The 25,557-nt window shown below is 33.1% G+C and overlaps 1 protein-coding gene across 3 annotated transcripts in view; it reads right to left on the reverse strand.

The window, feature by feature from the left end:
- Positions 1 to 25,557, reverse strand: part of fwd (phosphatidylinositol 4-kinase beta fwd) — a 173,243-nt gene that overhangs the window by 5,622 nt on the left and 142,064 nt on the right. Inside the window, exons 1-4 of one of the 3 annotated variants that reach the window (XM_075303690.1) lie at positions 9,284 to 9,452; positions 4,754 to 4,865; positions 494 to 866; positions 58 to 306 (exon numbers count right to left, since the gene is read on the reverse strand). In XM_075303690.1, coding sequence (XP_075159805.1) covers positions 58 to 306; positions 494 to 866; positions 4,754 to 4,861 — 730 coding nt within the window. In that variant the 5' untranslated portion in view covers positions 4,862 to 4,865; positions 9,284 to 9,452. Of the gene's footprint in view, positions 1 to 57; positions 307 to 493; positions 867 to 4,753; positions 4,866 to 5,251; positions 5,427 to 9,283; positions 9,453 to 25,557 lie in introns of those variants that run through there. The other 2 variants (XM_075303691.1, XM_075303689.1) reach the window with 2 other exon arrangements.

The raw sequence follows: 25,557 nt of genomic DNA on the forward strand, positions 1-25,557 counted from the left end.
TTTTGAGTATTTAGTAAATGGCAGATATTTTGTGTAGAGCATTTATTTACAACATACCCGAATCATCCGAACCCAAGCTGGTAAGGTCTTCACGCTTTTTACCACCATTTGCACTAGGTCCATTGATTACGGCTAAAACATTGTGCGAACTGCTTGCGAATGACGAGTTGGTTGATGATGAAGCCGTCGAGGATGCGGTCGATGCTGATGATGCAGCCCGTTGTACTGTTGTTGCTGATGATGATGATGTAGCGGAGTCCGATGATTTAGGTCGCAGACGAGTTGCAGATGAACAATATGGTTCCACTATACATTCAATGGAGATGGAACAATGTAAAGGAAGAAAACAAAATCCGTTTATTAGAGAATGATAATCAATTGTCATATGAATCTGGAGCACATATAAAATTGTCTAGTGAAAAACACCACGAACTTCAAAGACATTCTTGCAAGTACATACAAAACATGCATGCATATACATAGAGGTACATACCTATGACACTGTTATTTATATTATTGTGTTGTGATGTTACTACTCCTGCTTCTCCTGGTGGCACTCCAATTATCACTGCTCCTGGTGATGAAGCTGCGGCTGCAGCTAGACTTGCCTGTGTTGCCATCGTACTTGTGGGCTCGGTTGTAGAAACGATTTCCATAGTGTTGGCTAAACCAGCACAGCCAGCCGATGTCGACGACGCTGATGCTGCGTTCGGTGTTGATGACGTCAGTGCGGGTGTTTGGGTGGTGGTTAATGCCGCAGTCACACTAGCCGCTGTTGTTACAATTTTCGAGCACATTGTTGACCCGAGTATGGATGGTGTGCAAAATGTATTTTCACTCTCGGCATTGGGCGAAGAGACTTCAACCTTTGAAATTTAAACGAAAAAAAGAGAAAATTCAGTTAAGAAAAAGAAGAGAACGAGAGAGAAACTGGACAACATGTAAGAATCGAATATTTACATCAATTCAATCCCCCCAATGAAATTCTAGTCAATATTTGTAGTTATGATGCATGAGCACCATGAACATAAGTAGACTAATCAAAAAGAAAATCTGAACTCCGTCTGTATTTATTTGGATATTAGGAATACAAAAGTCGATTTTCAACTTTTTTTTATAAATTTCTAATACTATATCGGATACAGATCTATGGTTGCATTTTGTGTACCCAATGATGATACACATCAAATTAAATTTGCATGAGGATGTGCCTTGTAGACAATTTGCTCCCATAACTCACAAATTATGTATATTGATCGAATGAAAATTACCTGCAGAACCGATCTGACCTGGGCTGATCACTCTGAAAAAAAAACCGTAGTAAAACTTATGCTAGGTTAGGTTGGGTATAGTGCCCGATTATATGTTAAGCTCAATGACAAGGGACCTCCTTTTTATAGCCGAGTCCGAACGGCAGCGAAACCATTTAGATAAGCTTTGAAACACTCAGAAATGTCACCAGCATTACTGAGGTGGGATAAAACACCGCTGAAAAACTTTTTGGTGTTTGGTCGAAGCTGGGTTCGAACCCACGACCTTGTGTATGCAAGGCGGGCATGCTAACCATTGCACCACGATGGCTTACGCTAAATTAAACTTAATTTTATTGCAAAAAATTATTTGTGTATGGAGAAATTTTATTATTTTTTCGATTTTCCTTTTCTTAAGTATGTCTCAAACATTTTATGAACTAAACGTGGGTATAAAGTTCAATGACCGTACACATATGTTCAATACGAACTAATTGAAAAGAAAAATTTCGTACGGTTCCCAAATTTAGTAAATAAATAAATAGTTTACTTTTTTCTGTGCATCTGTTATTTACCGATCTTCATGACATTTTGTATAGGTAAGAGACGAACGCTATTGTAATAAAGGGTGATACGGTCAAAATTTGGTCAATATAAACTTGACGTATTTCTTTCAATTTTGCATTTAAAAAACCTGAACACCCCTCATTTTGAAGGTGTGTGTGTGTAGAATGTTGCTCCTATTTTGATTTTGGAATTCACTCTTCAGTTGTCAAAATGCCGTCCAAGCAAGAAGAGCAGCGTATCAAAATTTTGCTCGCGCATCGCGAAAATCCGAGCTACTTGCACGCAAAGCTGGCAAAATCGCTAAAAGTTGCCAAATCAACCGTTACAAATGTAATTAAAGTGTTTGGGGAACGTTTGTCGACAGCCAGGAAGTCTGGATCGGGGGTAATCGAAAACCGGAAGCCGCTGAGACGACAAAGAGAGTTGCCGGTAGTTTCAAGCGAAACCCTAACCTCTCTCTCCGAGATGCCGCAAATAAGCTGGGTGTATCGTCTACAACCGTGCATCGAGCCAAAAAAACTAGCCGGACTATCGACTTACAAGAAGGTAGTGACTCCAAATCGCGATGATAAGCAAAATACGACGGCCAAAGCGCGATCCCGGAGGCTGTACACGACGATGCTGACGAAGTTTGACTGCTTGGTAATGGACGACGAAACCTACGTCAAAGCCGACTACAAGCAGCTTCCGGGACAGGAGTTTTATACGGCAAAAGGAAGGGGAAAGGTAGCAGATATTTTCAAGCACATAAAACTGTCAAAGTTCGCAAAGAAATATCTGGTTTGGCAAGCCATCTGTCTGTGGCTTGAAAAGCAGCATTTTCATAGCTTCCTGGACTGTGAACCAAGAAATTTACGTGAAAGAGTATTTGAATAAACGTCTGCTGCCTTTCCTGAAGAAACACGGTTGTTCCGTACTGTTTTGGCCGGATTTGGCATCTTGCCATTACGGTAAAAAGGCCATGGAGTGGTACGCCGCCAACAACGTGCAGGTGGTTCCCAAGGACAAGAACCCTCCCAACACGCCAGAGCTCCGCCCAATTGAGAAATACTGGGCTATTGTCAAGCGGAACCTAAAGAAGACAAAAAAAAACTGCTAAGGACGAGCAGCAGTTCAAGGCAAACTGGCTTTCTGCGGCGAAGAAGGTGGACAAGGTGGCTGTACAAAATCTGATGGCAGGTGTCAAGCGTGAGGCCCGGCAATACTAATTGAACTTGAAATAGAAATGTAATTTGATTTTTTAAATAAACGATTTCACCGATTTACACGCGTTTTCCCTTGACCAAATTTTGACCGTATCACCCTTTAACTGATCTTATACAATATTGACGCAAGGCATTCCTGCGTGGCAAAATATCATCTATATTTTGTTCATGTATCCCTCAAATGTTCTGCCTAAAACAAATTCAATAGTTCTGGTTAAGGGATGCATGTTCAGACGCGGCTATAAAAATTAAATACCAGGCCACACTGAGGGGCAGTTAAGTTTAAATTAAAAAAAAGAAAATTGGAAATGGTATAAACAACGATACTATATAAAACGTAAGATAATTAGCAAAACAAGATATTACTGAAAAGTATCTCTGCGTTCATACCTACTATCTGTACATAGTACGTCGATATTGATGTGCTTTAAAATACGTATTCAGTAAATAATCATAGATAACAATTTGAACAATAACAAATATTGTGAAGTGAAGTTGAAGGTTGTTTGAATAGAATTTCGGATTTTCATTTTTAGACACTAGTTTCGCTAATTAGTTAGAATATTCTCTTTGTAAGTAACCATTTAGATGTGTATGCACATTTTATGGAATTTATCATTTATATTAAAATAAACGCCCTCATTTATATTAAAATAAATATTAAACAATTTGATTGAACGCGAGGAAACCAATCGAAGAAGATAGCAAACATCCATTGGCTGCTAAGAGGCTAAATCGACTGAATTCCTTTCAAAGCTGTAAGGCTCCAAAATATGTGTAAATTTCTTTACACATATTTTGGTCTAATTAGGATAGCTAACTAATTTTAATGGCCTTACTATTTATCGCGATCAATAATTGGTGATCAACTTCACCAAAATTGTCTAACAATTAGAATAAACAGTCATAAAGGGAATGAAGATGTGGAAGTCGGAAACAGCTGCCTGTAATAAAAGGATAATACACCGAAAAAAATGTCCGTAGTTCAACTAACGCTAAATTGAACTTATTTTAATTGGAAAGAAATATTTGTTGACAGTTAAATTGTATTATTATTTTATCGAAATTTTCCACAGCCCAATGAATTTTTCCTTTCTCTAAGTATGTCTCAAACATTTTTTGAACTAAACGTTGAATGACCGTACATATACACAGTCTCACATAAGTTTACATACCCCTGCGTTTTTTACCTACTAACTAAACATGTTTCTTGTTGTTGTTTATAATCCATATCAATAAAATCTTCTTGAAAATTAACAATTACTTTGATTTTCAAATTAATTTACTAAAACGAAAGGATATATATGCATATTTTTTAAAATTTGATTATTTAATGAAAATATAAATTCTTTAACCGTATGTAAACTTATGTGAGACTGTGTATGTTCAATATGAACTAAAGCAAAAGAAAATTTTCATACGATTCCCAAAAAATAGTAAGACTGAACTAAAGTATGGTTAAAATGGTCATGATTTGGCGCCAATGATTTTCTTCTTTACTTTTAGTTCATTTTTTCTTCTATGAGAGGATGTAGTTTCGTGAGTTGTACATAAAAACTACACCAGTACATTAAATTTTCTTGGTTTTAACAACGCTTTGTGGAAATCTCAAAATATGGAGTATAATTTAGTTCAATTTAAATAAGTACTAATTTTTCTGTGTAAATAAGCCTATCCATTCTACGGAATCTAGGAAATTATTATTGTTATTTTTGATATTTATGGAATTACCTCAGGTATTCTCTGCAAAGCACTGTCCAAGCTGCGATTACGATGATGTTGGGTTAAATTAATGCGGGTATTAGTCACTTGAGAGACTGGTGGTAATAGTATTCCCATAGATCTGTAATTGGATAAAGGAGAAATAACTGATATTAGCGATGCTTTCGGGGTAAATCAATTCTCTATATTAATTAGAAATCGGGATAAACAATAAAACTAGCACGGATAAATATGGGAATTACATGCACTACCAATTATCAATGTAGAATAAAATTTCCATAAAATGATTCTACAATAATAGCTCTATTTAATTTCTATTGTGGTAAAAAAATTTTGCTATTCATCATCAACGTACATCGCACAATAAAGCGAAAGGCAAGAACAAAAAAAAAAAAATAGTATAATCAGCTGTTTATTGTTATCCACTTTAATACGAACGACGGATGATACTGTTTGTCCAATGGACAAGGTTTTGCTTTCGCGTTGTTCTCCTTTTTCTCCACTCACAAAATATATTGTAGCCAGATACGTCGTCACAAATATTTTGCAAATTTACGATCCCTCGATCGATTGCAATGAACTTGTTACTGTTTAATTTTTCGATATTTAAATGCCACATAAAATTGCAAATTAAAGAAGATGAAACAAAACAACACTGAAAACTGGGTACTTGTTTTCTCCACAGAATTTTTGTTCTGCTCGTTTCGTTATACTCCACTCATGCCTACAATATCAGATGAGTGGAAGAGCTCCAGAACACATAAGTTTTGTTTGCAGGCAGCTGACTAATACAGCTATCGAATGCCCATGAAGAATTTTTGTGAGAAGAAGAAACGAGGAGGGATGGGTAGATAGTGCTTTATTCGCCAAATGCGAAACACATAAAAAAGAGCAGATAAAATTAACGGAGAGAGCAAGATATTTAGGGGGCCTTTATGAGAGAATGTATAACAGAATAATACGAATCGGCCAAATAATAACAAACAAGAGAAAAAAAAAAAACAAAATTAAAATAATACAACAAGTTGTGAGATGTGGCTGCTAAATACATGAAACGAAAATAATAAATAACGATCTAAAAAATATTTGGAGAATTCAGTTATCGCGTACTATTTATTCTGTGACGATGCACCCAGAAAAAAGTGTCTTCTAAACTAAAGGAAAGAATGTTCATCAATTTAGTTTAGCCATTTTATTTCCATTAAGGTGAATTTTTGTGTGAACTAATTAAATTTACTTGTTTCAGTAAAAAAATCCTAAACTTAAAGCAGATAGGAATAGTTCATCAACTAGAATAAGGCATGGAATTTTACTAATACTGTTTTCTTCGCTGGGTATAAGAATTTACTACTGAAAAAGAAAATTTTATTCACTGATAACAAAGCATTCGTAAAAATAAACAAAACCCAAACCCAAGTTTCCTCTAATTTAGTTAATTCCCATAAAATGATAATTCGGACTTCCTTTATTATAGAAAGCTTATCATACATACGAATAACACTTGGCATAGAAAAATATTTCAGTTTATTCGTACTAAGAAGTATTCAATCCTTTCAAAACTGCCTGTAATCGATACCTGTCATCGATGTGTTTGTGCGTGGATTGTTTTTTTTTTTTTAGTTGGAATCGTGTTGTTATGATATACGGAGAGATAGTTAAAAAATAATTTAGTAAAATAATATAATAAATAACCAATAAAATATATAAAATATTTGCTATTTTAAATTAGTGAGTAAATACCAGAAGAATAACAACCCCTTAATTCGTCTTCAATTATCAGGTAATATTCAGTGACGCTAACCTCTTGTGAAAAAATTGGTTTATGATTTTTTATATTTGTAGGTATTGAAATTGTAAAAGGAGGGCAAAATCGTTAGGCAGCAACTTATTAAAAGTGAATGGTACAAGAAGAAGAAAAATGCGGTTATATATTACATGGAAATTGAAAAAATAGTGGAATAATAAACTAATATTTGTATTTAAAAACGAAGGTAAGCAATTCTAATTTTGAATTTAAAAGGTTTACCACAAATATGTAAGATTTGTTCAAATGAATGAAAAAAAGTTCAATAAAATCAATCCATATATGAATTCAATTCATTTAAATTTTTTCATTCTGTAGTATAGTGGTACATAAATATAGGAAAATGTTAACTAATATATGGAATGCATTCTACCTAATTTCTACGAAAATCACATCGTTCAAACAAATAAAAATCTCTTTGGCGCTATACGAAGTTCAACTTTCTTCACAATGAGTTCATTTTAACTTTAAGAAGGGGTCACTTTTTTCTGGCTGTGTATATGAGTTGAGAAAAATTGAAAAACTTTTGGTTAATTTTAGAAAATGTTGAATATTTTTAGAAAATTTTAACTAAACAGTATTACAAACGCTGACATCACGCCAATATCACAAAAATAAGTAAATATTTTTCGACAAATTCAAGAAAATTTATTAGACATAATTGACCTTTTTCACTTGTTAAAGAAAATTTTGTAGTTTGAAGGAAAAAATTGGAGTTCAAAATTGCAAGAATGTCTTTATTGACATACGAAGTTCATGATGGACGCATTTTTTAGAAAAATTTATTAATTTAAAGAAATAATGAACTATTTTGTGAGAAATACGAATTTAGTAAATCTTTATGCATAATTTGTGTATAATTTCCCCGTTTTTTAGTTAATTTAACTAAAATACGCAAAATATTATTAGAGTAAAGGAAACTTTCTCCAAACATAATAATTTCGTGAACTAAAATAAAGTTAAATCGTCTTCAGTGGAATAGAGAGTTCACTTTTTTTTGAGTGTAAAAACAGCATATGATATTTGTTAGACCCATTTGTGGCGGGCCAAAGAAACCACAAAATTTGGCAACCCTGTCATCAGCTGTTTAAAGAAACACATTGCATTTTCAATGCATTCATTTACATAATTATCCTGGGTTGAGGCAACGTCAGTTTATTAAAATTCATCCTATTCAAAATTGTACTGATGAGATGTTTTAGATAGAACACCAGTGCAACGATGTTTCGCATAGTTCCCACAGACGTTTCAGTGCTATAGAAAAGAATACTTTAATCAACTTCTAAGGAGGGTCAAATTTAGACATCTTCTGCGAGTGCTTTTAGCATGATGATGTGATGACTATATATGATTTCCCTTTTTTTGTTAATGCATCTAAAATTGATGCCTAACCATCTCTAAAAACTGTCCTAACACCATACACAAAATCTTACACCGAGAAATTTGAAGTAGCATATTACATTATGTGTGATACCTCTTGGAGACACTTTAAAACTTTCGACATTAAATAGAGGAGACAAACTATCGGTGAAGACCTTCTTGTTGTTCATCTAGGACTGAAATAGAAACCAAGTCTATTAAGGTAAACTCTGAGACAAAGTGGAACTAATTCTTCCTTTTCCATATTGAACGAATCTATTTCATTTCGAGAATCGATTTCCTTTGGTTCCGATATTGACATTTCGAAATATCTCTCTTTTATTTAAAAATGAAATTTTCAAAAAAGCAAAAATTTGTTGTGTAGTGTTTATGACATTCATTGGTACTATGGACGTATACTTCATATTTTTTTAAATATTTCATACGTTTGTAAGATGTATTCACATATACCGTACACCAGTTCGCATATTCAAACTGTTATAATTCCACGAATGCAACGTGGCTTGAGTATTCTATTCTTTAATATTGTAATATGTGAGGGTAACTCGAACAAAAATAAAAATCAATAATTCAAAACAAGCCATCCATACATAAAGGGTGGATAGAAGGTGGATTTCTTTGGCCAGTTCATTTGTTGATGAAAAAAAAAAAAAACTATACAAATTTAATTGACCTAGTCCTTTGGACAATTTTACGCACAACATTAAAGGAAATGCAGATACTATATGTGTGTATGACACATCAACAAAACCATAGCGCATGCTCCTTATTTGAAGAGAGCTTGTATTGTTATTATTTTCTCTTGGCTAAAAGCTCAGATTTTTAGAGAGTGAGCTTTGTGTATGTAAATAAACACTTGAATGTTTACGCAAAGTAAATTAAAACCCCGAGACACACACACACATACATCAATTTACAGAAACTCTCTTTTTCCAAAATTAGTGACGCATAGCGGAACGGAAGGGGAAATGTTTAAACGAAAAGCAAATTAATAAATAGTGTATAATAAAATAAATAAAATAACGATGACACTTGAGAAACTATAATGGGGGTACAAAAATATGCAAACATATGCAATGTGCTATTGAAACTGAAGCAAATCGGAAAAATGACCCATTGATTTGGTGTCATATGGCAACATTATGACACTACAGCAACACACAGCAAAAAAAAATTAATTGTATTATTATATATATGAAATATTTTCAATTGGAGGCTATTTTAAATCGATGGAAATGGGTTTTCTGTTACCATACGATATTTAAATATATTATTTTTTATTTGTTTTGTATGTAGTAGTATAATAATGTTTTAGAAATATTTTTTCATAAACAAAGGAGCTTTAGAACACGTACCACATTTTAGAATATTCATTAAAAAATGTATATTGCAATACATTTCACTCTAATTTATTAAACAATATTCGGTTTGCTTTTTTATATTCAAATTCATTTATTTATATAGAATATTTTCCCCGTATTGATTTTTTTTCATACATTGTTGTTCACTAGACACCACACCAAATAAATGTACAATAATCCAATGAAGCTATAAAAATTCTAATAATATGTACTAAATATACCGCACCCAAGAGGAGTAAATAACAAAGTAAAACTAAACCAAGAATGCCTTATCATATTTTTGCTAAACCTACTACAGCAGATTGATGGATAGTACATTCCTAAGAGCACTTTATCTCTCTTTCTCTTTTTGTTGTCTTGTCCGAAGAAAAGCTTTTTGAAATAGAAGAGCATTGATACCTACGTTTAAGAGAAAATATGCACCAAAATACATTTTGAAGAAGAATGTACAAAAAGAAGAATGTAATCAAAACAAAATTTGTATTAATTAGGCGTCTCCAGGTATTTTTTGGGGGAAACTCATATAGAACTCAATAATTCACACATAAAACAAATCTATGATTTGGTATTTCTAGATAGACCAAATCACTGGTAGACCAAGCGATTGAAATTTCGGGTTTGGGAAATAATAATGCTCATTATTTACAACATGAGCGTTATTGTTTGAATAAAAAAAAACAACAAATTCTTGCAGTTGGGCGCTAAATTGGATTCAATGCTTACGCTTTCCTTTTCAGCAGATTTTAGACAGACAGACATTTTTGATATTAGTACTAATAAATCTATTTAAGCCTTGTTCAAAGATCATGCATATTATTTCGCACAAATAAGCTATCGTCCCTGTGTTTGGGACCCTATTCACGGCGATACATGCTGATATACGTTTTTCGCAGAAACGAACTTAGTACTAAACATTATCGTACATTCTAAAATTATATCAAATGTTGGTAGTGGCACTTGTTAGTTGAGATAAGTGGACTATCTGTGGTCTCACAACGAACTGAATATCTAAGTGAGCCTGGAGCAACAGCCTTCCTAATAGAAAAGTTATTGTTGTTGGTGTAAGAATTCTTATTACTTTAAAAATTACTTTTGATCAACTCAATGTTTTTTGTATGGCGTTCGTATTCATGCAGCCTATAACTGTTGGTTGATCAACAATCTTCAAGGAGACCCAGTAGAGTTACAATTAACATTTGGAAGCAAGGTATTCAACTATTTCACCTGTTAATGGCAATCCACATATGTGTTTTGGTTGTGATTGAAGGCTAAAATATGTTGTCTGAATAAACAAAAAAGTGCAATTAAATGTTTGGACTAAGGGTGTTTGCAATAATTTCGGAAATATTGTAGCCTAAAAGATTTGTAGTTCACATAAGTCGCGTGCGTAGGTGAAGGTCGACTTTATGATAATCCTTAAAGTCTAAAGCAATTTTTTTGGTAATTTTAGATTGCCAAAATCCAGCTATTTAAGTGATTTTTTCTTAAAGTTAAAAAAAGTGAAAATTTGATAGTTTTACTTTTTGAAAATGCATAGTTTCCTAAAAATGAAAACGTCTACAATTATACTTGTATTAAAGATATTGATATGTATTATACACTTGTTTTGATTGGTCTTGTGGAGTTTTTAAGACTCTTGCTTTGGTGAGGGTGCCCAGTTGATTGGAACCGGATCAATTAACCTCGCCATAATGTCGTTTGTTATTTCTTCATGTATCCACAACATTGTTTTCAATATTTTACACAAATTTATATGTACATATTGCTTTTTTTGCCTTAAACTATTAAATTGCAAAGTATAATTTTTTGTAATGTATATCTATATGTGTCTGAAGATAAATGCATCCCAACCAGGCAAACAGACAATAGAACAACAAGCGAATCTAGAAACTGCAATGATTCCAAACAATCTGGTAAGAGATTGAAATTGTTTGGTTTGGTCTGCAATGAAAAGACTAGGATAGAGGAGATAAAGAGGGAAGAGCCGGACGATGTAAAAGACGATTGAAAAGGAATAATAACGCTAACTAGTTTTCTTGAGCAACATGCCGCTGTTGTATTATTTTGTCGTTCCACATGTCTAAAGTAGTTTGAGTTGACGTTGTTGCTGTTGCTATTATCTATGTATCTCGGTTATTGCTGGGTAATTTTCTTTTCTTTGCATAAATGCATTAAATTGAGAGCAAAGTTATATTAAAATCAAGACACCAACCTCCTCCCCATACCCCATAGTGGGTATGCAAAAGACAATTCTAGAGCATTTGCTTGCTTCGCTGCACAAAACGACGAATGTACAATAAACACTGACATACGCTAAATATGATTTCAAATATGTGTGTTTATGACCTGACCCGATATGTGACCCTAAATTACAAAAAAAAAAACGAAAATGGTTTAGACTAAATTATCATAAATAAGCATTTGTGTATATCAGATTGATTTATTTCTGAAGAAAAATGTGTCGTTTTCACTTAGATGACCGGGTTATCGAATTGGATGAGAGAACACGAGTTATTTTACAAAATAAATCTCTGTATTTATCTGATTCAAATTAGTCAAAATTTTTCCATATTATAGCAAAAATAGTAAATTAGAGAAATTTTCAAAATTCTCTCAGAGTACAATTTGGTTGGTATAGAAACGGAAAATAGTATAGAAGGTCAATTGTATAATTTTTTTTTTTTGGCAAAGGTAGACGAAGATAAATTGGATTGTGTTTACAAATACTCAGACATCTCATTGAGAGATTTGTGTCAATTGACAACCATTTTATATTTACTGGTCATAGAGTTTAAAAATTTAATTGCAGATTGCTAATATCTATGGCAAATATGGATAGTATCTGTTTGTATTTTCGTTTTTCTCTTGTAATCTTCCGTATTAACATTGCTCACATTTTTCTCAACGTAAATATTCAATCTGAGTTGGTAAACATTTGATTAACTTCCATTGATAACAATTTATGAAAATTTATTAGGTCTTTGTGTTGTTATTTGGCATGCCATCCATTGTTGTTACTTCCGCTTTTTTTGTCTGTTTATATAAACAATTATTAGATTTTGCCTTAAAGTCATGTGTACGTTATGTTTCCTTGATAGACCTTGGCTCTGAACTAGTATTTGAGTGGAAGATATACATTTTTTGTGAAAATGCCAAGTGGACACACAAATACATATTAATGGATACCATAAAATCCTACTGACTCTGACTGTTTCCTTCTTCTTCTTGGATAAAATGGACATTATTTTTGTTATTGTTTGTTTTTATATTTAAAGGAAGAAAACACAGCAATAATGGAATGGTCACAAATGTTTAAGATGGATAACTAAGCCTGCTTCAAGGGAGAGAGATAAAAGATATTCTAGTACTTAGGACAAGGGATGTATCACTTATCGTATTTCTATGGTAAGGGATATACAAATATTTTCTTATCTATTGTTAGAAAACATATACAGCCCTACAGCAATGTAAAAAGTTTCTTTATATTGCATTTTATAAATTAAATTATTTTTGGACATACTCATTCCACTGTGTTTAATATGTGCATGATAACCAAAAATAATTTTCCGGTTTCGAGGATTCTCATTACAAATGTCACAAAATGTTTCATATTAGAATTAAACCTCTATGCCTCAAAATGATCAACATTTCCACAAACGGAAGAAAATCCAAACAATTAAACTTGCAATTAACTCTTTCACTACCGAAATAAACCTAATCTTAAAAAGCTTTTCGTAGAACAAAAATTGTAATTTTGAGGACCTACCTCAATTACTTCTAGAGTTATATGAGTTTGTTCTAAAAACTTGATTCTTGAATTGTGACCAAATGGCCTTACGAAAATAAGCGCTATTCAGTCTATAACAACTTTAGAAATGTGAGAAAAAATACAAAAAGAACCCAAAAATATCAGCTATCAGGTTTTTGTATAGAAAAATGTAGAAAATTGTAGAAAAATGGAAAATATCCTATTTTTCGTTTATTGTTAAAGAAGTTCATAAAAATGCATTTTAGTGCTCCTTTAAAATAACATCGAGAAATAAATCGAAACTAACTGGGGAAATAGAGTTCGGTGCCGTTTTCGAATGTCCTCCTAAGTGGTCATCGGTAGTCCAGGGGTAATGGAGACCCCTAGTGATATTATTCGTATATACAAAAAAAAAAAAATGATCAAACCTATTGGTGTTTGACCACCATTCTCAGGAATCGATTACGTTAATGGATTGCTGATAAACCAATGCAACCAACGCAAATGTAATGCAACACAAACATTTTACATTGCCTTATGTCTTCTTTACCTTATCTTGTTATGTAGTCTTTCATTTGATTAGGTGCTGACTGCAAAATTAATGATACAATTTTTTGTTGTGCTTTCCTCGTTCCAGTCAATCGTAATTGTCAGACTCTGCAACGTATGCTTGAGGTGTTTATTTATATGGTATTTGTAACGATTTTGCTTGGGCTCAAACGATGTAGGTATCGTTGGTACGTGCAAGGGTCTTCGTAAAGACCATTAAAAGATAAAAAACGCGGTAAAGAGCACACAAAACAAACACAGTTATGACACAGTCAGAAGACTTAAACAAACCCTACAATAATGATTTGACAGAAATACCACCATAAGAGAAACTAGTGAATATTATTATCTAATACTTAAGACGTATGAATATTTATAAACGTTTAAATTAACACTAATGAATAAAACTGAAAGTATGATGTTAAGGGTTCTAATAAAAACAGATTTTGTTTTTTATTCATTGGACAAAATTCTTCTATTTTGGCTCTCCTAAATATTTGTCTTTCAGTTTTCGTTTGGAAATGGGCAAAGTATCATAAGGCCGGTACTATCTATGATTTCCATAACATCTAAATCCAGCATTTCAGTTCAAATTTTGTAATTCATCGAAATCTACCATATTTGATAGAATTCTACCAATTGTGTCAATCATGGTTACCACCCACATGTATTTGTCCACATTAGCATATGGTCAATAATGAGTTTATTCTCAGTTGCAATTGTTGCATGGGTGAGTGAGTGTGAGTTAGAGAGATTAAGAACATTATTAGAGAGAAGAGAGTAATAACATGATTAAATATTCTCATCATATTGAAGTGATTTTTAAAAAACTAAAAATCTCGGGCGAGTGTAAGTGTAATACAATGATTTAATTCTATCCTGTATGTTTAAATTAAGTTAAATAATTAAAATAAATTCTATTTAACTTAAAATGTATTTAAATAAAATGAAAGTTGTGCTTTAATTAAATGTTCCGTACGAAATCTTTCAATGGAATGATTCGAATCACTTAAACTTTGGTACATGAGTCAGAAGGATCGAACTTTTCAGTGTCTCTCAAAGAGTCTCTACTTCAAATATGGGTTTCAAAATCGCTTTATCATGTTCATAACATATAAAAATTTCATTAAAAATTTCGAGACTTTTCAAATCTTGCGTAGAACTCGCGGCTGTGTATTTCGGACTTGGTAACTATTAACTTATTTTACTTTATACCCTCCAAGAAAATTAAATTATTTTATATATTCCTATACTAAGTGAAGAAAAATTACCAAGAATTCGCGGGATACCGTTCGCGGAGAAAACCCCTATTTACACATTGCCTTTAAAGAAAATCCTAAGAGTGATTTTTTAAGAGTTTGGTCACTACTAACGTAGTGCATTTCTTATTTCTTTTCTCATTCAAGAGTTGGTGCAACGATATTCCCCATTTGAAAGCATTGTCCTGCCTTTACATTCATCCACAATTTTTCAGCTTCTTAAAGATCCATTAAATAAACTACCAACATCTTTTGAATATTCCTGCTAAGCACACAACTAACTATGAGACTTGCCAACCGCAAAGTGTACACAAATCGCACAAAATGGGGAATTCTAATGGCAAACACACAAAAAGAACACTCTTCTCAAGGTAATAGCCTGACTACGGCATACAAAAAAATCGAAGAATAAAACTTCCTAGAGCAGCCAGCAGACATAGATATTAAAGACCGGATGCCAAAATGGCATGGAGCAAAAGTAGAATAAAGAAAAACTACAACGGCGTGTACTATCACTATTTTCATAAAACGTAATATAATGACGCCGAGGAAAATCATACTATGTGTTCAGTAGATCAAAATAATTGAGATTGAAAAAACAACATTGTTATGATGATGAGAGGAGCAACTACGATGTCCAATACCACATATATGTAAGTCAATAAGTTTTCAATTAGAATTCTCGAAATACTACTTCTACTAGTTTTGTAGGGTATGAATAGCAGATTTGAGAATTTCTAAATAATTCCATCAGAATACAAAAATGTTAGCAGTTACTTGGCTTTTTCCGAGAGTTTTGTCGACGCAACAAAAACGCCCAACAGCAACTCCTTCACTATTATTTCCATACACCAAATGACACGTTCAACGAACTTGCCGCATGTATTACACTCAGACTTTGTTCTCTCCATTGAAGGATACAAACAAAAACACAGGAACTCCTAAACGAAATAAAAACTCCAATGACGTATAAATAGAGAAAAAAAACAACAATAAAATGCCAAGGACAAAAAGTAATAAATTTTGAAGTGACTAAGGAAATCAATAGAAATGTTATTTTCAGGGCAGACATGATATAGAAATGGGATGTGGTGAAGAAATGTTGGGAAATTTCATATATTCAAAACTCGGAAAAGTTTTAGATGGAGCGAAAATCAAAGCGATTATACCAAATTTCATTGTCTATAATTTTTGGAAGGCAAACATATTACTTCAAAGAAAAATTGAAATACAATCGAAGACGAACAAACTATCATGGATCGGTATTTTCCGATTAAAGAAAAATGATTATATCGAACTTATATACCTCATTCACATTACACTTCCAAAATCCTCTTTACCCAGATTTGAAATGTCATTTGCCTTATAAAAGAGGGATTTCAAATCTACTTTTAGTAGATTTTGAGCCTAATGTGTATGGCCTATTACACTCCTTTAGTATCCTTTCTTAAATTTTAAGCGATTTCTAAATATGATGCTGTGACCGAATGTGAAATATCTCCTGTTGATTCGTCCACAAATTTGGAAAATGAATGCATACAAGAAGCAAGTGTTATCGAGAGTCAATTATCTGAAAATTTAGAAGACATCCTATCAGATGAGGATTCTATTGAAGTTGAGCAGGAAAACACAACAAGAAATAGTGGTAGAATATCTCGTTTGCCAATAAAGCTGTTTGATTATATAACAGGCTTCAATGCAGAAAAAATACAAAATAATGTCCCAGAAAACTATGAAGGTATTTTTAAAAGAAACGACGGAGACAAATGGAAAATTGCAGTGGATGACGAGCTTAAATCTATGAAGGATAATAAAGTTTGGAAAATCGTGTCTATCCCTCCTAACTCAAAGTTGCTAACGTCGAAATGGGTCTTCCGAATAAAGGAAGATGAAAATGGAAACCCAACTAAATAAAGGGTGATTCTTTTGAGGTTAGGATTTTCATGCATTAGTATTTGACAGATCACGTGGGATTTCAGATATGGTGTCAAAGAGAAAGATGCTCAGTATGCTTTGACATTTCATCATGAATAGACTTACTAACGAGCCACAACGTCGAATTTTCAGTGAATGGGCCCTAGAAAAGTTGGCAGAAAATCCGCTTTTTTATCGACAAATTTTGTTCAGCGATGAGGCTCATTTCTGGTTGAATGGCTACGTAAATAAGCAAAATTGCCGCATTTGGAGTGAAGAGCAACCAGAAGCCGTTCAAGAACTGCCCATGCATCCCGAAAAATGCACTGTTTGGTGTGGTTTGTACGCTGGTGGAATCATTGGACCGTATTTTTTCAAAGATGCTGTTGGACGCAACGTTACGGTGAATGGCGATCGCTATCGTTCGATGCTAACAAACTTTTTGTTGCCAAAAATGGAAGAACTGAACTTGGTTGACATGTGGTTTCAACAAGATGGCGCTACATGCCACACAGCTCGCGATTCTATGGCCATTTTGAGGGAAAACTTCGGAGAACAATTCATCTCAAGAAATGGACCGGTAAGTTGGCCACCAAGATCATGCGATTTGACGCCTTTAGACTATTTTTTGTGGGGCTACGTCAAGTCTAAAGTCTACAGAAATAAGCCAGCAACTATTCCAGCTTTGGAAGACAACATTTCCGAAGAAATTCGGGCTATTCCGGCCGAAATGCTCGAAAAAGTTGCCCAAAATTGGACTTTCCGAATGGACCACCTAAGACGCAGCCGCGGTCAACATTTAAATTAAATTATCTTCAAAAAGTAAATGTCATGGACCAATCTACTGTTTCAAATAAAGAACCGATGAGATTTTGCAAATTTTATGCGTTTTTTTTTAAAAAAAGTTATCAAGCTCTTAACAAATCACCCTTTATAAAGCTAGGCTAGTCGTACGAGGCTACCTTCAGAAGTACGGATTAGATTATAACGAAACTTATGCGCCTGTCGCAAAATTAACTACTCTTCGAATCGTTCTTGCTGTGGGAATACATTATGGATATTTCTTTCATCAGTTAGACGTGAAAACTGCTTTTCTGTACGGAAATTTAAATGAAAATATATACATGGCAATACCTGATGGTTATTTAATATTGTATGTAGATGATCTTCTTATAGTTGGAAGTAAACTAGAAAGTATCAAAAAGCTCAAAGAACAACTAACCGAAAAATTTGAAATGTCAGATTGTGGACCACTTAAGTATTTCCTGGGTATAAAATTTGTATACGAAAATGGTTGCTTAGCTATATCCCAAGAAAGCAGTATTAGAAAAGTATTGGATAAGTTTGGTCTTCAAGATTGCAATCCAGTTAAAACACCAATGGAAAAGGGGCTTCATTTGCAATACTTTGAAAATGAAGAAATTACGAAACAGCCATTCAGGGAACTTTTGGGAAGTCTAATGTACATTATGTTATGTTCAAGGCCAGATATTTGCTATCAAGTTGGCTATCTTGGAAGGTTTTAAGAAAATCCGTCAGATGTACATTGGCAACATTTAAAGAGAATTGCAAGATATTTTAAAGGTACTGTAACCACCAAGCTTATATTGAAAAATTGTGAATCTGAGCCCATAATTGGGTACGCAGATGCAGATTGGGCATCAGAAATAGTGGACAGAAAATCTGTGAGTGGATATATATTCAAAGTGTTTGGTTGTACAGTCGCCTGGTGCAGCAAGAAACAGCAAACTGTCGCAACTTCATCATCCGAGGCAGAATATGTGGCACTCAGTATGACAACAGCAGAAGCTGTGTGGATACGGGGCGGTTCGACGAAGCAACAGAGATCCAATCTACCTACAGTCTTGACATTAATTCTCTTTTAAAAAACAGAGAGAACAATGGTCTCTGTTTTAACAAGAAGTAGAAGAAGTTACCAAAAAAAAAAACGTTAAACTTGATTATTTATCCATTTCTTAAAACCTACTATTCCCATCCTCCTCTTCAGCTTGTCCATAAAACAGTAACAGATTGAATATCGACGTCGTCTATGTCACTGATTTAGATAAGGCATACGTACACCACAAACTCCCAACCCGAACCACCTGACGTTGCCTCATGTTCAGGGATTACTTAAACATGAAGAGAGCAAGCATTCAGCATTTTCGTCTTCTTTTCTCTCGCCATCATCAACATGTCAATGGGTGATTTTTTATTCGGTTTTTAGCTTTGGGGTAGGATGGTCTTAATCTATCTCCAGTTAAGGAAGGAAAATATCTCTATAGACAGATGGCGTATTGGTTTGAGTTACATGGGAGCCTGTATACGAGATCGACTTGGTAGCGAAATGGTATGCCTGGAAATTTGTATACTTCCAAGAAGAACTTTTTTCATCATCGGTCTTCATCATATTTGTAGTCTTTTTGCTGACATTGTTATCTCTATAATTTTTTAAAATTTTTCTTCTTACCTCTGCAAAAAAAAGGAAACAGTTTTCCTTCCAGCTGGTGGAGCTTCCTTTCCCATCTTCATATTTTATTTTTCAAAGTTTTGGTGGTGACAAAAAGACATTTAAAAATACCGTCCATGTAGTTTTTTCTTATGAGGACGTGCTAACATCATTTCACGTGAGTAACCCAAAATGAAACCCTATAGAATTGAAACAAAGTGTTTTTTGCAAGAACTTGGGATTAAGTTACGGCCCCTCAAAATAGGAATGGGAAATCGAGAGGTATGCCAAAGTAAAAAAGCATGAATGGAAGAAATTAAAAGTTTTCCTCCTTCTTCTTAGAAATCAGGCATAGATGGTATCTTAGTACTTTCCCTTTTAGGGATAACATAGAGGTCTGGATGACTGATACAGACTCTAGGATATAGATAATTTGTAAAGAAAAGTTTTTGCTTCCCTGCTCAACTTTTCAGACCAGGTGTATAGAGGGGGTGTCAATATTAGGTAGGTTGTACGAAGGAAATTTTACTGAATTAAGTTTTTATGGCGGTAATTGGTTGAAGTTGATAAGTAAAAGTCTGTAATTGATGGAAATTGTCAATAGTTTGGGGTCAAGTCCAAGAAAAAAACTTTTTATTTATTGAAAACAAGATATTCGTGACTAAAACGTGTCTCTTCAAGTTCTAGTTTATACTTGACATTTGTTATGTTGGCTGTTGATAATGATTGCATAGCTGGATGGACGCTTTAAGAATGCAGAGCTTAAATCGATTCTTGGAAAATTTTTGTATGCTTATTGAAAGTTAAACAAAATTGGAAAAAATTAACAACAGTTTGTTTATATTAAACACTCTTTTCTGAAAAATGTTGCACTCCAAAAAATGTTAACTATCCAGAGCACTAAATGCAATTTAACTCTTATTTTGATTATGAAAATTATTTTGTTACTATTTAAAATTTCTCCAATATGAGAAAGTTTCCTTGAATTTAATCATTTTTTGTGTAAGTTACTTAAATAAACAAAAAATAGAGACGAATGAAGTGTAAAGATTTAATAAATTTGTATTTCACCCAAAAATAAATGACATTTCTTAAAATTTTTAAATTTGACCCATTCTCCCATGCTCCCAACTTGAAAGACATGTTGGCAATTTTGAACTCCGAATTTTACCTTCAAACTACCAAAAATTAATTATGTCTAATAAAGTTTCTTTTCGAAAAATATTTTCTTGTTTTTGTGATATCGGCTTTTGCAACACCGATCAGTTAAAATTTTCCAAAATTTCCTTCCAGGTGAGTTAACCTTTTTGAGTGCGCACATCTTCCCGAAATATTGTGAACATTTTTGGAATACAGAGAAACCTCTCAAACTTGGATACTTTAAAAACCGGACACCTTCCAAACATGGACAGTTGTCTGGGGACGTTTAACAAACTATAATTAATAATACCTGGACACCCCTCAAAGGTGGACAACATTTTGGGGACCGTGGGTGTCCACCTTTCAGAGGTTTCACTGTATATGTAAAAATAGGTTATATCCGTTTGTGTACTACCCAAAAGTTGTATATGGTACATCCTTTGTAAGAAGGGGAGGATCTGACGTTTGCAACTAAAATGGTTTGTTTTCTTTCAGTGAAGTTTCTTTGAATATTCTTGTATGTGCCCTACAATCTCGTCTATGAATTGAATTGCTCGACTTTATACATTGCTTGTGAGTTAATGACTATAGCGATATTTATGTTTGCTTATAGAACATTTGGTACAAACTTAAAATTAAAATAAATATATAACGGAATCTATAATATTTGTATTACAGAAGAAAGAAAGTGGTGAGATGTGGATGTAAAAATTTCAATTAAAAAATTTTGTTTTTTAATTAGTCTTTATTTTTTTGTTTTGACATCTTGTACAATACGCTAATATTTATTACAAAAATTGTATACTTTTCTTCCAAACAAACTTTGTTAAAACGAATTTTTTCCATAATTTTCCACCACAATACTAATTGATTATTTATCACACAAGCGTCATTACGATAATGCGAACAAAATTGATTCGAACAAATGTTACCCCATTCACCTGTTCATTGAACCAAGAATTTGATTTGAAGTCAAGTTTTGTTGTTTGTTTTTCCAAGGTGGTAAATAAATGACAACGCCAACAACAAGACAAGTAATATTTTGTGACAAAAATTTGCACAATAACTGTCAACAATGGCAAATTCAAGAAGGAGGAGAATACGAACGAGCGATTTTATTTATTCAATTAGTTTTGTTGTTTATGGCAATCATTGAAATTCCATCATGTCCATATAGTCTCATACGTGTATGGATGGAGCCTACCATTTATCTACCATACTGTAAATGGGGTGGTGGTGTATGCAAAATACGAATGTACTATACAGTGTTTTTGAGAAAAACAAACTATCGCGTTAAGGGAATTCTCTAGACCTCAGGGTTTGTTATAGTAAAATTGCACAAGCCAATCTTGCTGAGATTTGCTAGTGCTGTATGCATGACATGTAAAGCCAATGTTTGTAAATTGTATTGGCATTACAAGCGAGTAAAATAATTTAGATAAACACATCTAAAAATTTCCAAATGTTTTTTTCTCGAATAATATACAAAACAATATGCCAACAACCCTTCTCTGAGGACGAGACTAAATGGTACTTGGGTTAATTACGTCTTGGACTCACCATACTACTTTCGATTATTACGGTACACGTGTACTCGGCCATAATCGATAACAATGTGGTCATTGTAGCTGATATTGGCACAGTCTATGGATATACATAACAATACACGAGAAGAGGTGGGGGGTTGCAAATTGCAAGATGGTTATGTGTGATGTTTTTAAATTTGCAAAAAAAGAAAACGAAAAAGCCCCCACACACACACATACACAAATTCATGGAAAATATCAAACAAATGAAGTGCCTGAACATTACAATGACTGACTGGTTGGTTGCTCTTTCTGAACACGTTCGATGACATCGTCGTCAAACGGCGACAGCGACATTTAGTTTGATATGTGTCAATATTCGCACTCTTCAATTTGATGGTTGAAAACACACAACGAACAAAAGTCACCGCTAAAAAAATGCAAACAAAAGACCTATACAATATTAGCATGAATCGTAAACCGAGATAACAAAAGATAAAAGTAATAGAAAAAGTATTTGATCAATGATGGGAAAATATTCGCTACAACACAGAAAGAATAGTTTTCCTGTCTCAGGAAATTTGATATAGATGAAAAACATGACTCCCATTTTATAGTGACCGATCTCTTTCACTTGTTTTGACTAGAACTGGGAGATGTCCTTACACACCAGGGGCTAGTCCTGCACCGGTCATCGGGTTAATTAATTTTGACGTATTGCTGGTATTAGGTTTTTGTCAAAGATATCTAAGCAAATTCTACGTTCACACTATGCTCAAAATCTCCTTCTAGAATTTTGAAATCTGGATTTTGTAAGAAAATGCTATTTTAATTATCAAAAGCATAATGTTATTTTTAGACAGTACAGATGGAACATTTTTATCGCAAAAATTTTGTTTTCACGGCAATCATATACATGATTGCCGAAATTCCATACATAATTTTCTACAACATAAAATTACTGCGACAAATATGTTAACCGTCCAAAAAATAACATTTTGGTCTTAAAACATATTTGAGGTGATCATATTCCTTCTCTAGGTGTATATTTCGTGTGGGTAGAGGTTTTCAAATGATTTTCAAAGATTTTTCAAGTGATACAAATTCGCTCCAGCTTAATATTTTTCACACACCAGCAGAGAGCATGCAATTCAATTCACACATATATTATGATATACATTTGTTCGTGTGTGTGTTCGTAGGTGAATAAAACATAGTTAGCCTAAAACCCCCAAAACAAGCATAAAAAATGTCGGGTATGTGCTGTTTACATGAAAACAGCAATGACACTTTGCAACTTGGAAAGTTCATAATTTAATCACATAGTTTGACAGATGTCAAAAATGTTGTAGATGCATGCACACTGCGGCAATCATTATTGTTGGTGTAAAAGGCAAGAAGAAAATAACCTACCATATTTAGAGGAATTTTCACTACAATACAATTTCACAATCCATGTTTAGTAGTTAGTAAAGGGTATTTGATAAAAAAAAATAATAGAATCAAGAAGAACTTATATATTTTTGACAGTACGTTTTTAATTTTATTCTATTATAATTTATTCTATTATAGTTGTTCAAACTGGGCTGTTTGGTCAGTTAGTTTGTGTATGAATTAAATAAAACTAATTTATTTCATATTTTACTCAACGTTTCGTTGGTTCTTTCCAACATCATTAGTAGTGTTTTATTGAAAATCCTAGGGACAAAATTGCATAGTTTTTACATTGTTCTATGACGTGTATAATAAGCTCTACTTACAATTAGTTTTATGCTTTCTTATTAATTAAAACCATTTCGTGTCAGCTGTTTGTTTTTGATATACGATAGCACATACGAATGGCCAAAGTTAGCATACCGTAAGCGTATCGTAAGATTAAGAAATCAAGTTAAATTTCGTATCAGCTGATCAAAAAACAATTATCATCGAGTAAAAATAGAAGAAAAAGGTGTATGAAAAGATATTTTAATAAAAAATTGGCTTGTTTTCGGTTAAAATCCACACCAATACATTTTAAATAAAAAAACTCCTTGATAGTGTATTTACAAGTTTAGCGATCTTTTTTCATTTATGCGCCGTCCAGACTATAAGTTTTTCCAGTCGGAATCTTACAGTGTGTCCAATCTATACGAATTGTCGGCGATGACTAAGTAATCGCCCGAAAACCCATTCAAAGCAAAAGCAGGCACTCGAATTTGATGTCATGTTTCTGTAAATCGAATAAATAAATTCATTCCTCGAGAATGCATTCGAAAGCCAAAACTTTGAAAATACTCATTTTTGCATTAATTGATTTTCAAAACTGAGTATTTGTAAATTTTGAGCCTGCGACTTCATTCAAACGGTAGCAATTTTTTACTTATTTTTTTTTTGTGTTGACACATATTGTATAATGTCCTTTTTCTTGTTAACGCAAATTGTAAACTTTCGACTCCTATTTGTCAGCAAAATATGAAGTGCCTTGTTATTCGAAATAGAAAAACAAAAATCGCCTTTCTTACATGTGAACTGCGAATGGAAGGAAGCTTAATGCATATGAGATATGGAACAAGCCCTACATTTCAGATATCATTTACAAAATTTTTATTGAAGCAATTAGACAATAAACAACTTTTACTCTAAGTTCATCGTCATCATCATCAATAACGGAAACAAATTGTTTTGGGAAATACTAAACTGATGATTTTGAAAAAAAAAAAATCGGAATGCATTTAACCAAAATATGTCCAGTAAAGTGATTTTGATTTCATAGCCCATGTATTCTGTTTGGTATATAATCTCTTCAACTGTCCAATAACGTGTTGAACAAGACAAAAGACAATAAAAAACTGATATTCCACCAACCCTCTCCATGAAAGCCATTTGTAAACAAATTTACTGCACAGACAGGCAAGAAAAAATTAAACTGTTCCGCATTTCGCATATTTTGGTGAACAACACCGGAAAAAGTTGCAATCAAGTCTATGAGTTGCTTTGGCGGCAACGGTTTATGATGATTTGGAGCCTATTGGCTCCATTTGACAAATTGTGGCTAACAAATCAAAATGATACCATTTAATGTTAAGGCTTGTCCACAACCATAGATTTGATGACGATGCTGATGTTTGACATGATTGTCTAACACTCCAACAAACGGGCAAAACAAGTCCCAATCCCAATAAAACTCTTCGACTGGTAACTCACTTCACTGTTATGGAATTGCCCAATTCAAAACAAGAAGTATTTGTGGATGAAAAATCCCGGGTATTATATAAACAAACAGCAATTGGTTTTACAGAAAAAAAAAAACAAAAAACACAAGAGAAAAATATGCAATAACATACATAATTGTGTTTAATGAACAACGGTAGCAATGACAGACAGACAGACAATGACAATAGAAAGCAATAGCAATAATATCAATTAATAGAAATAAATTTTACAATTCCAGAAAATTTTGTTCTCATCGTTATTTTTTCGAGTTATGGAAATTATTCTCTTTTGATAATTTTTATAGAAAACAAGAAGATCGTTAATCGAAGAAGACAGTGTCTACATTTTTATTTATTAATATTCGATAACACATGAAGATGATAAGTAATTTGTTACAATTGTAAATAATCAGTACATGTAGTCTCTATTGTTGTATATAAAAGCCGATAATCATTAAAATTTTTATAAACTTTAATATTGTTTTGCTTTCA

This window comes from Haematobia irritans, chromosome 4 (genome assembly GCF_050003625.1).
Source record: "Haematobia irritans isolate KBUSLIRL chromosome 4, ASM5000362v1, whole genome shotgun sequence".
Classification (NCBI taxonomy): Eukaryota; Metazoa; Arthropoda; class Insecta; order Diptera; family Muscidae; genus Haematobia; species Haematobia irritans.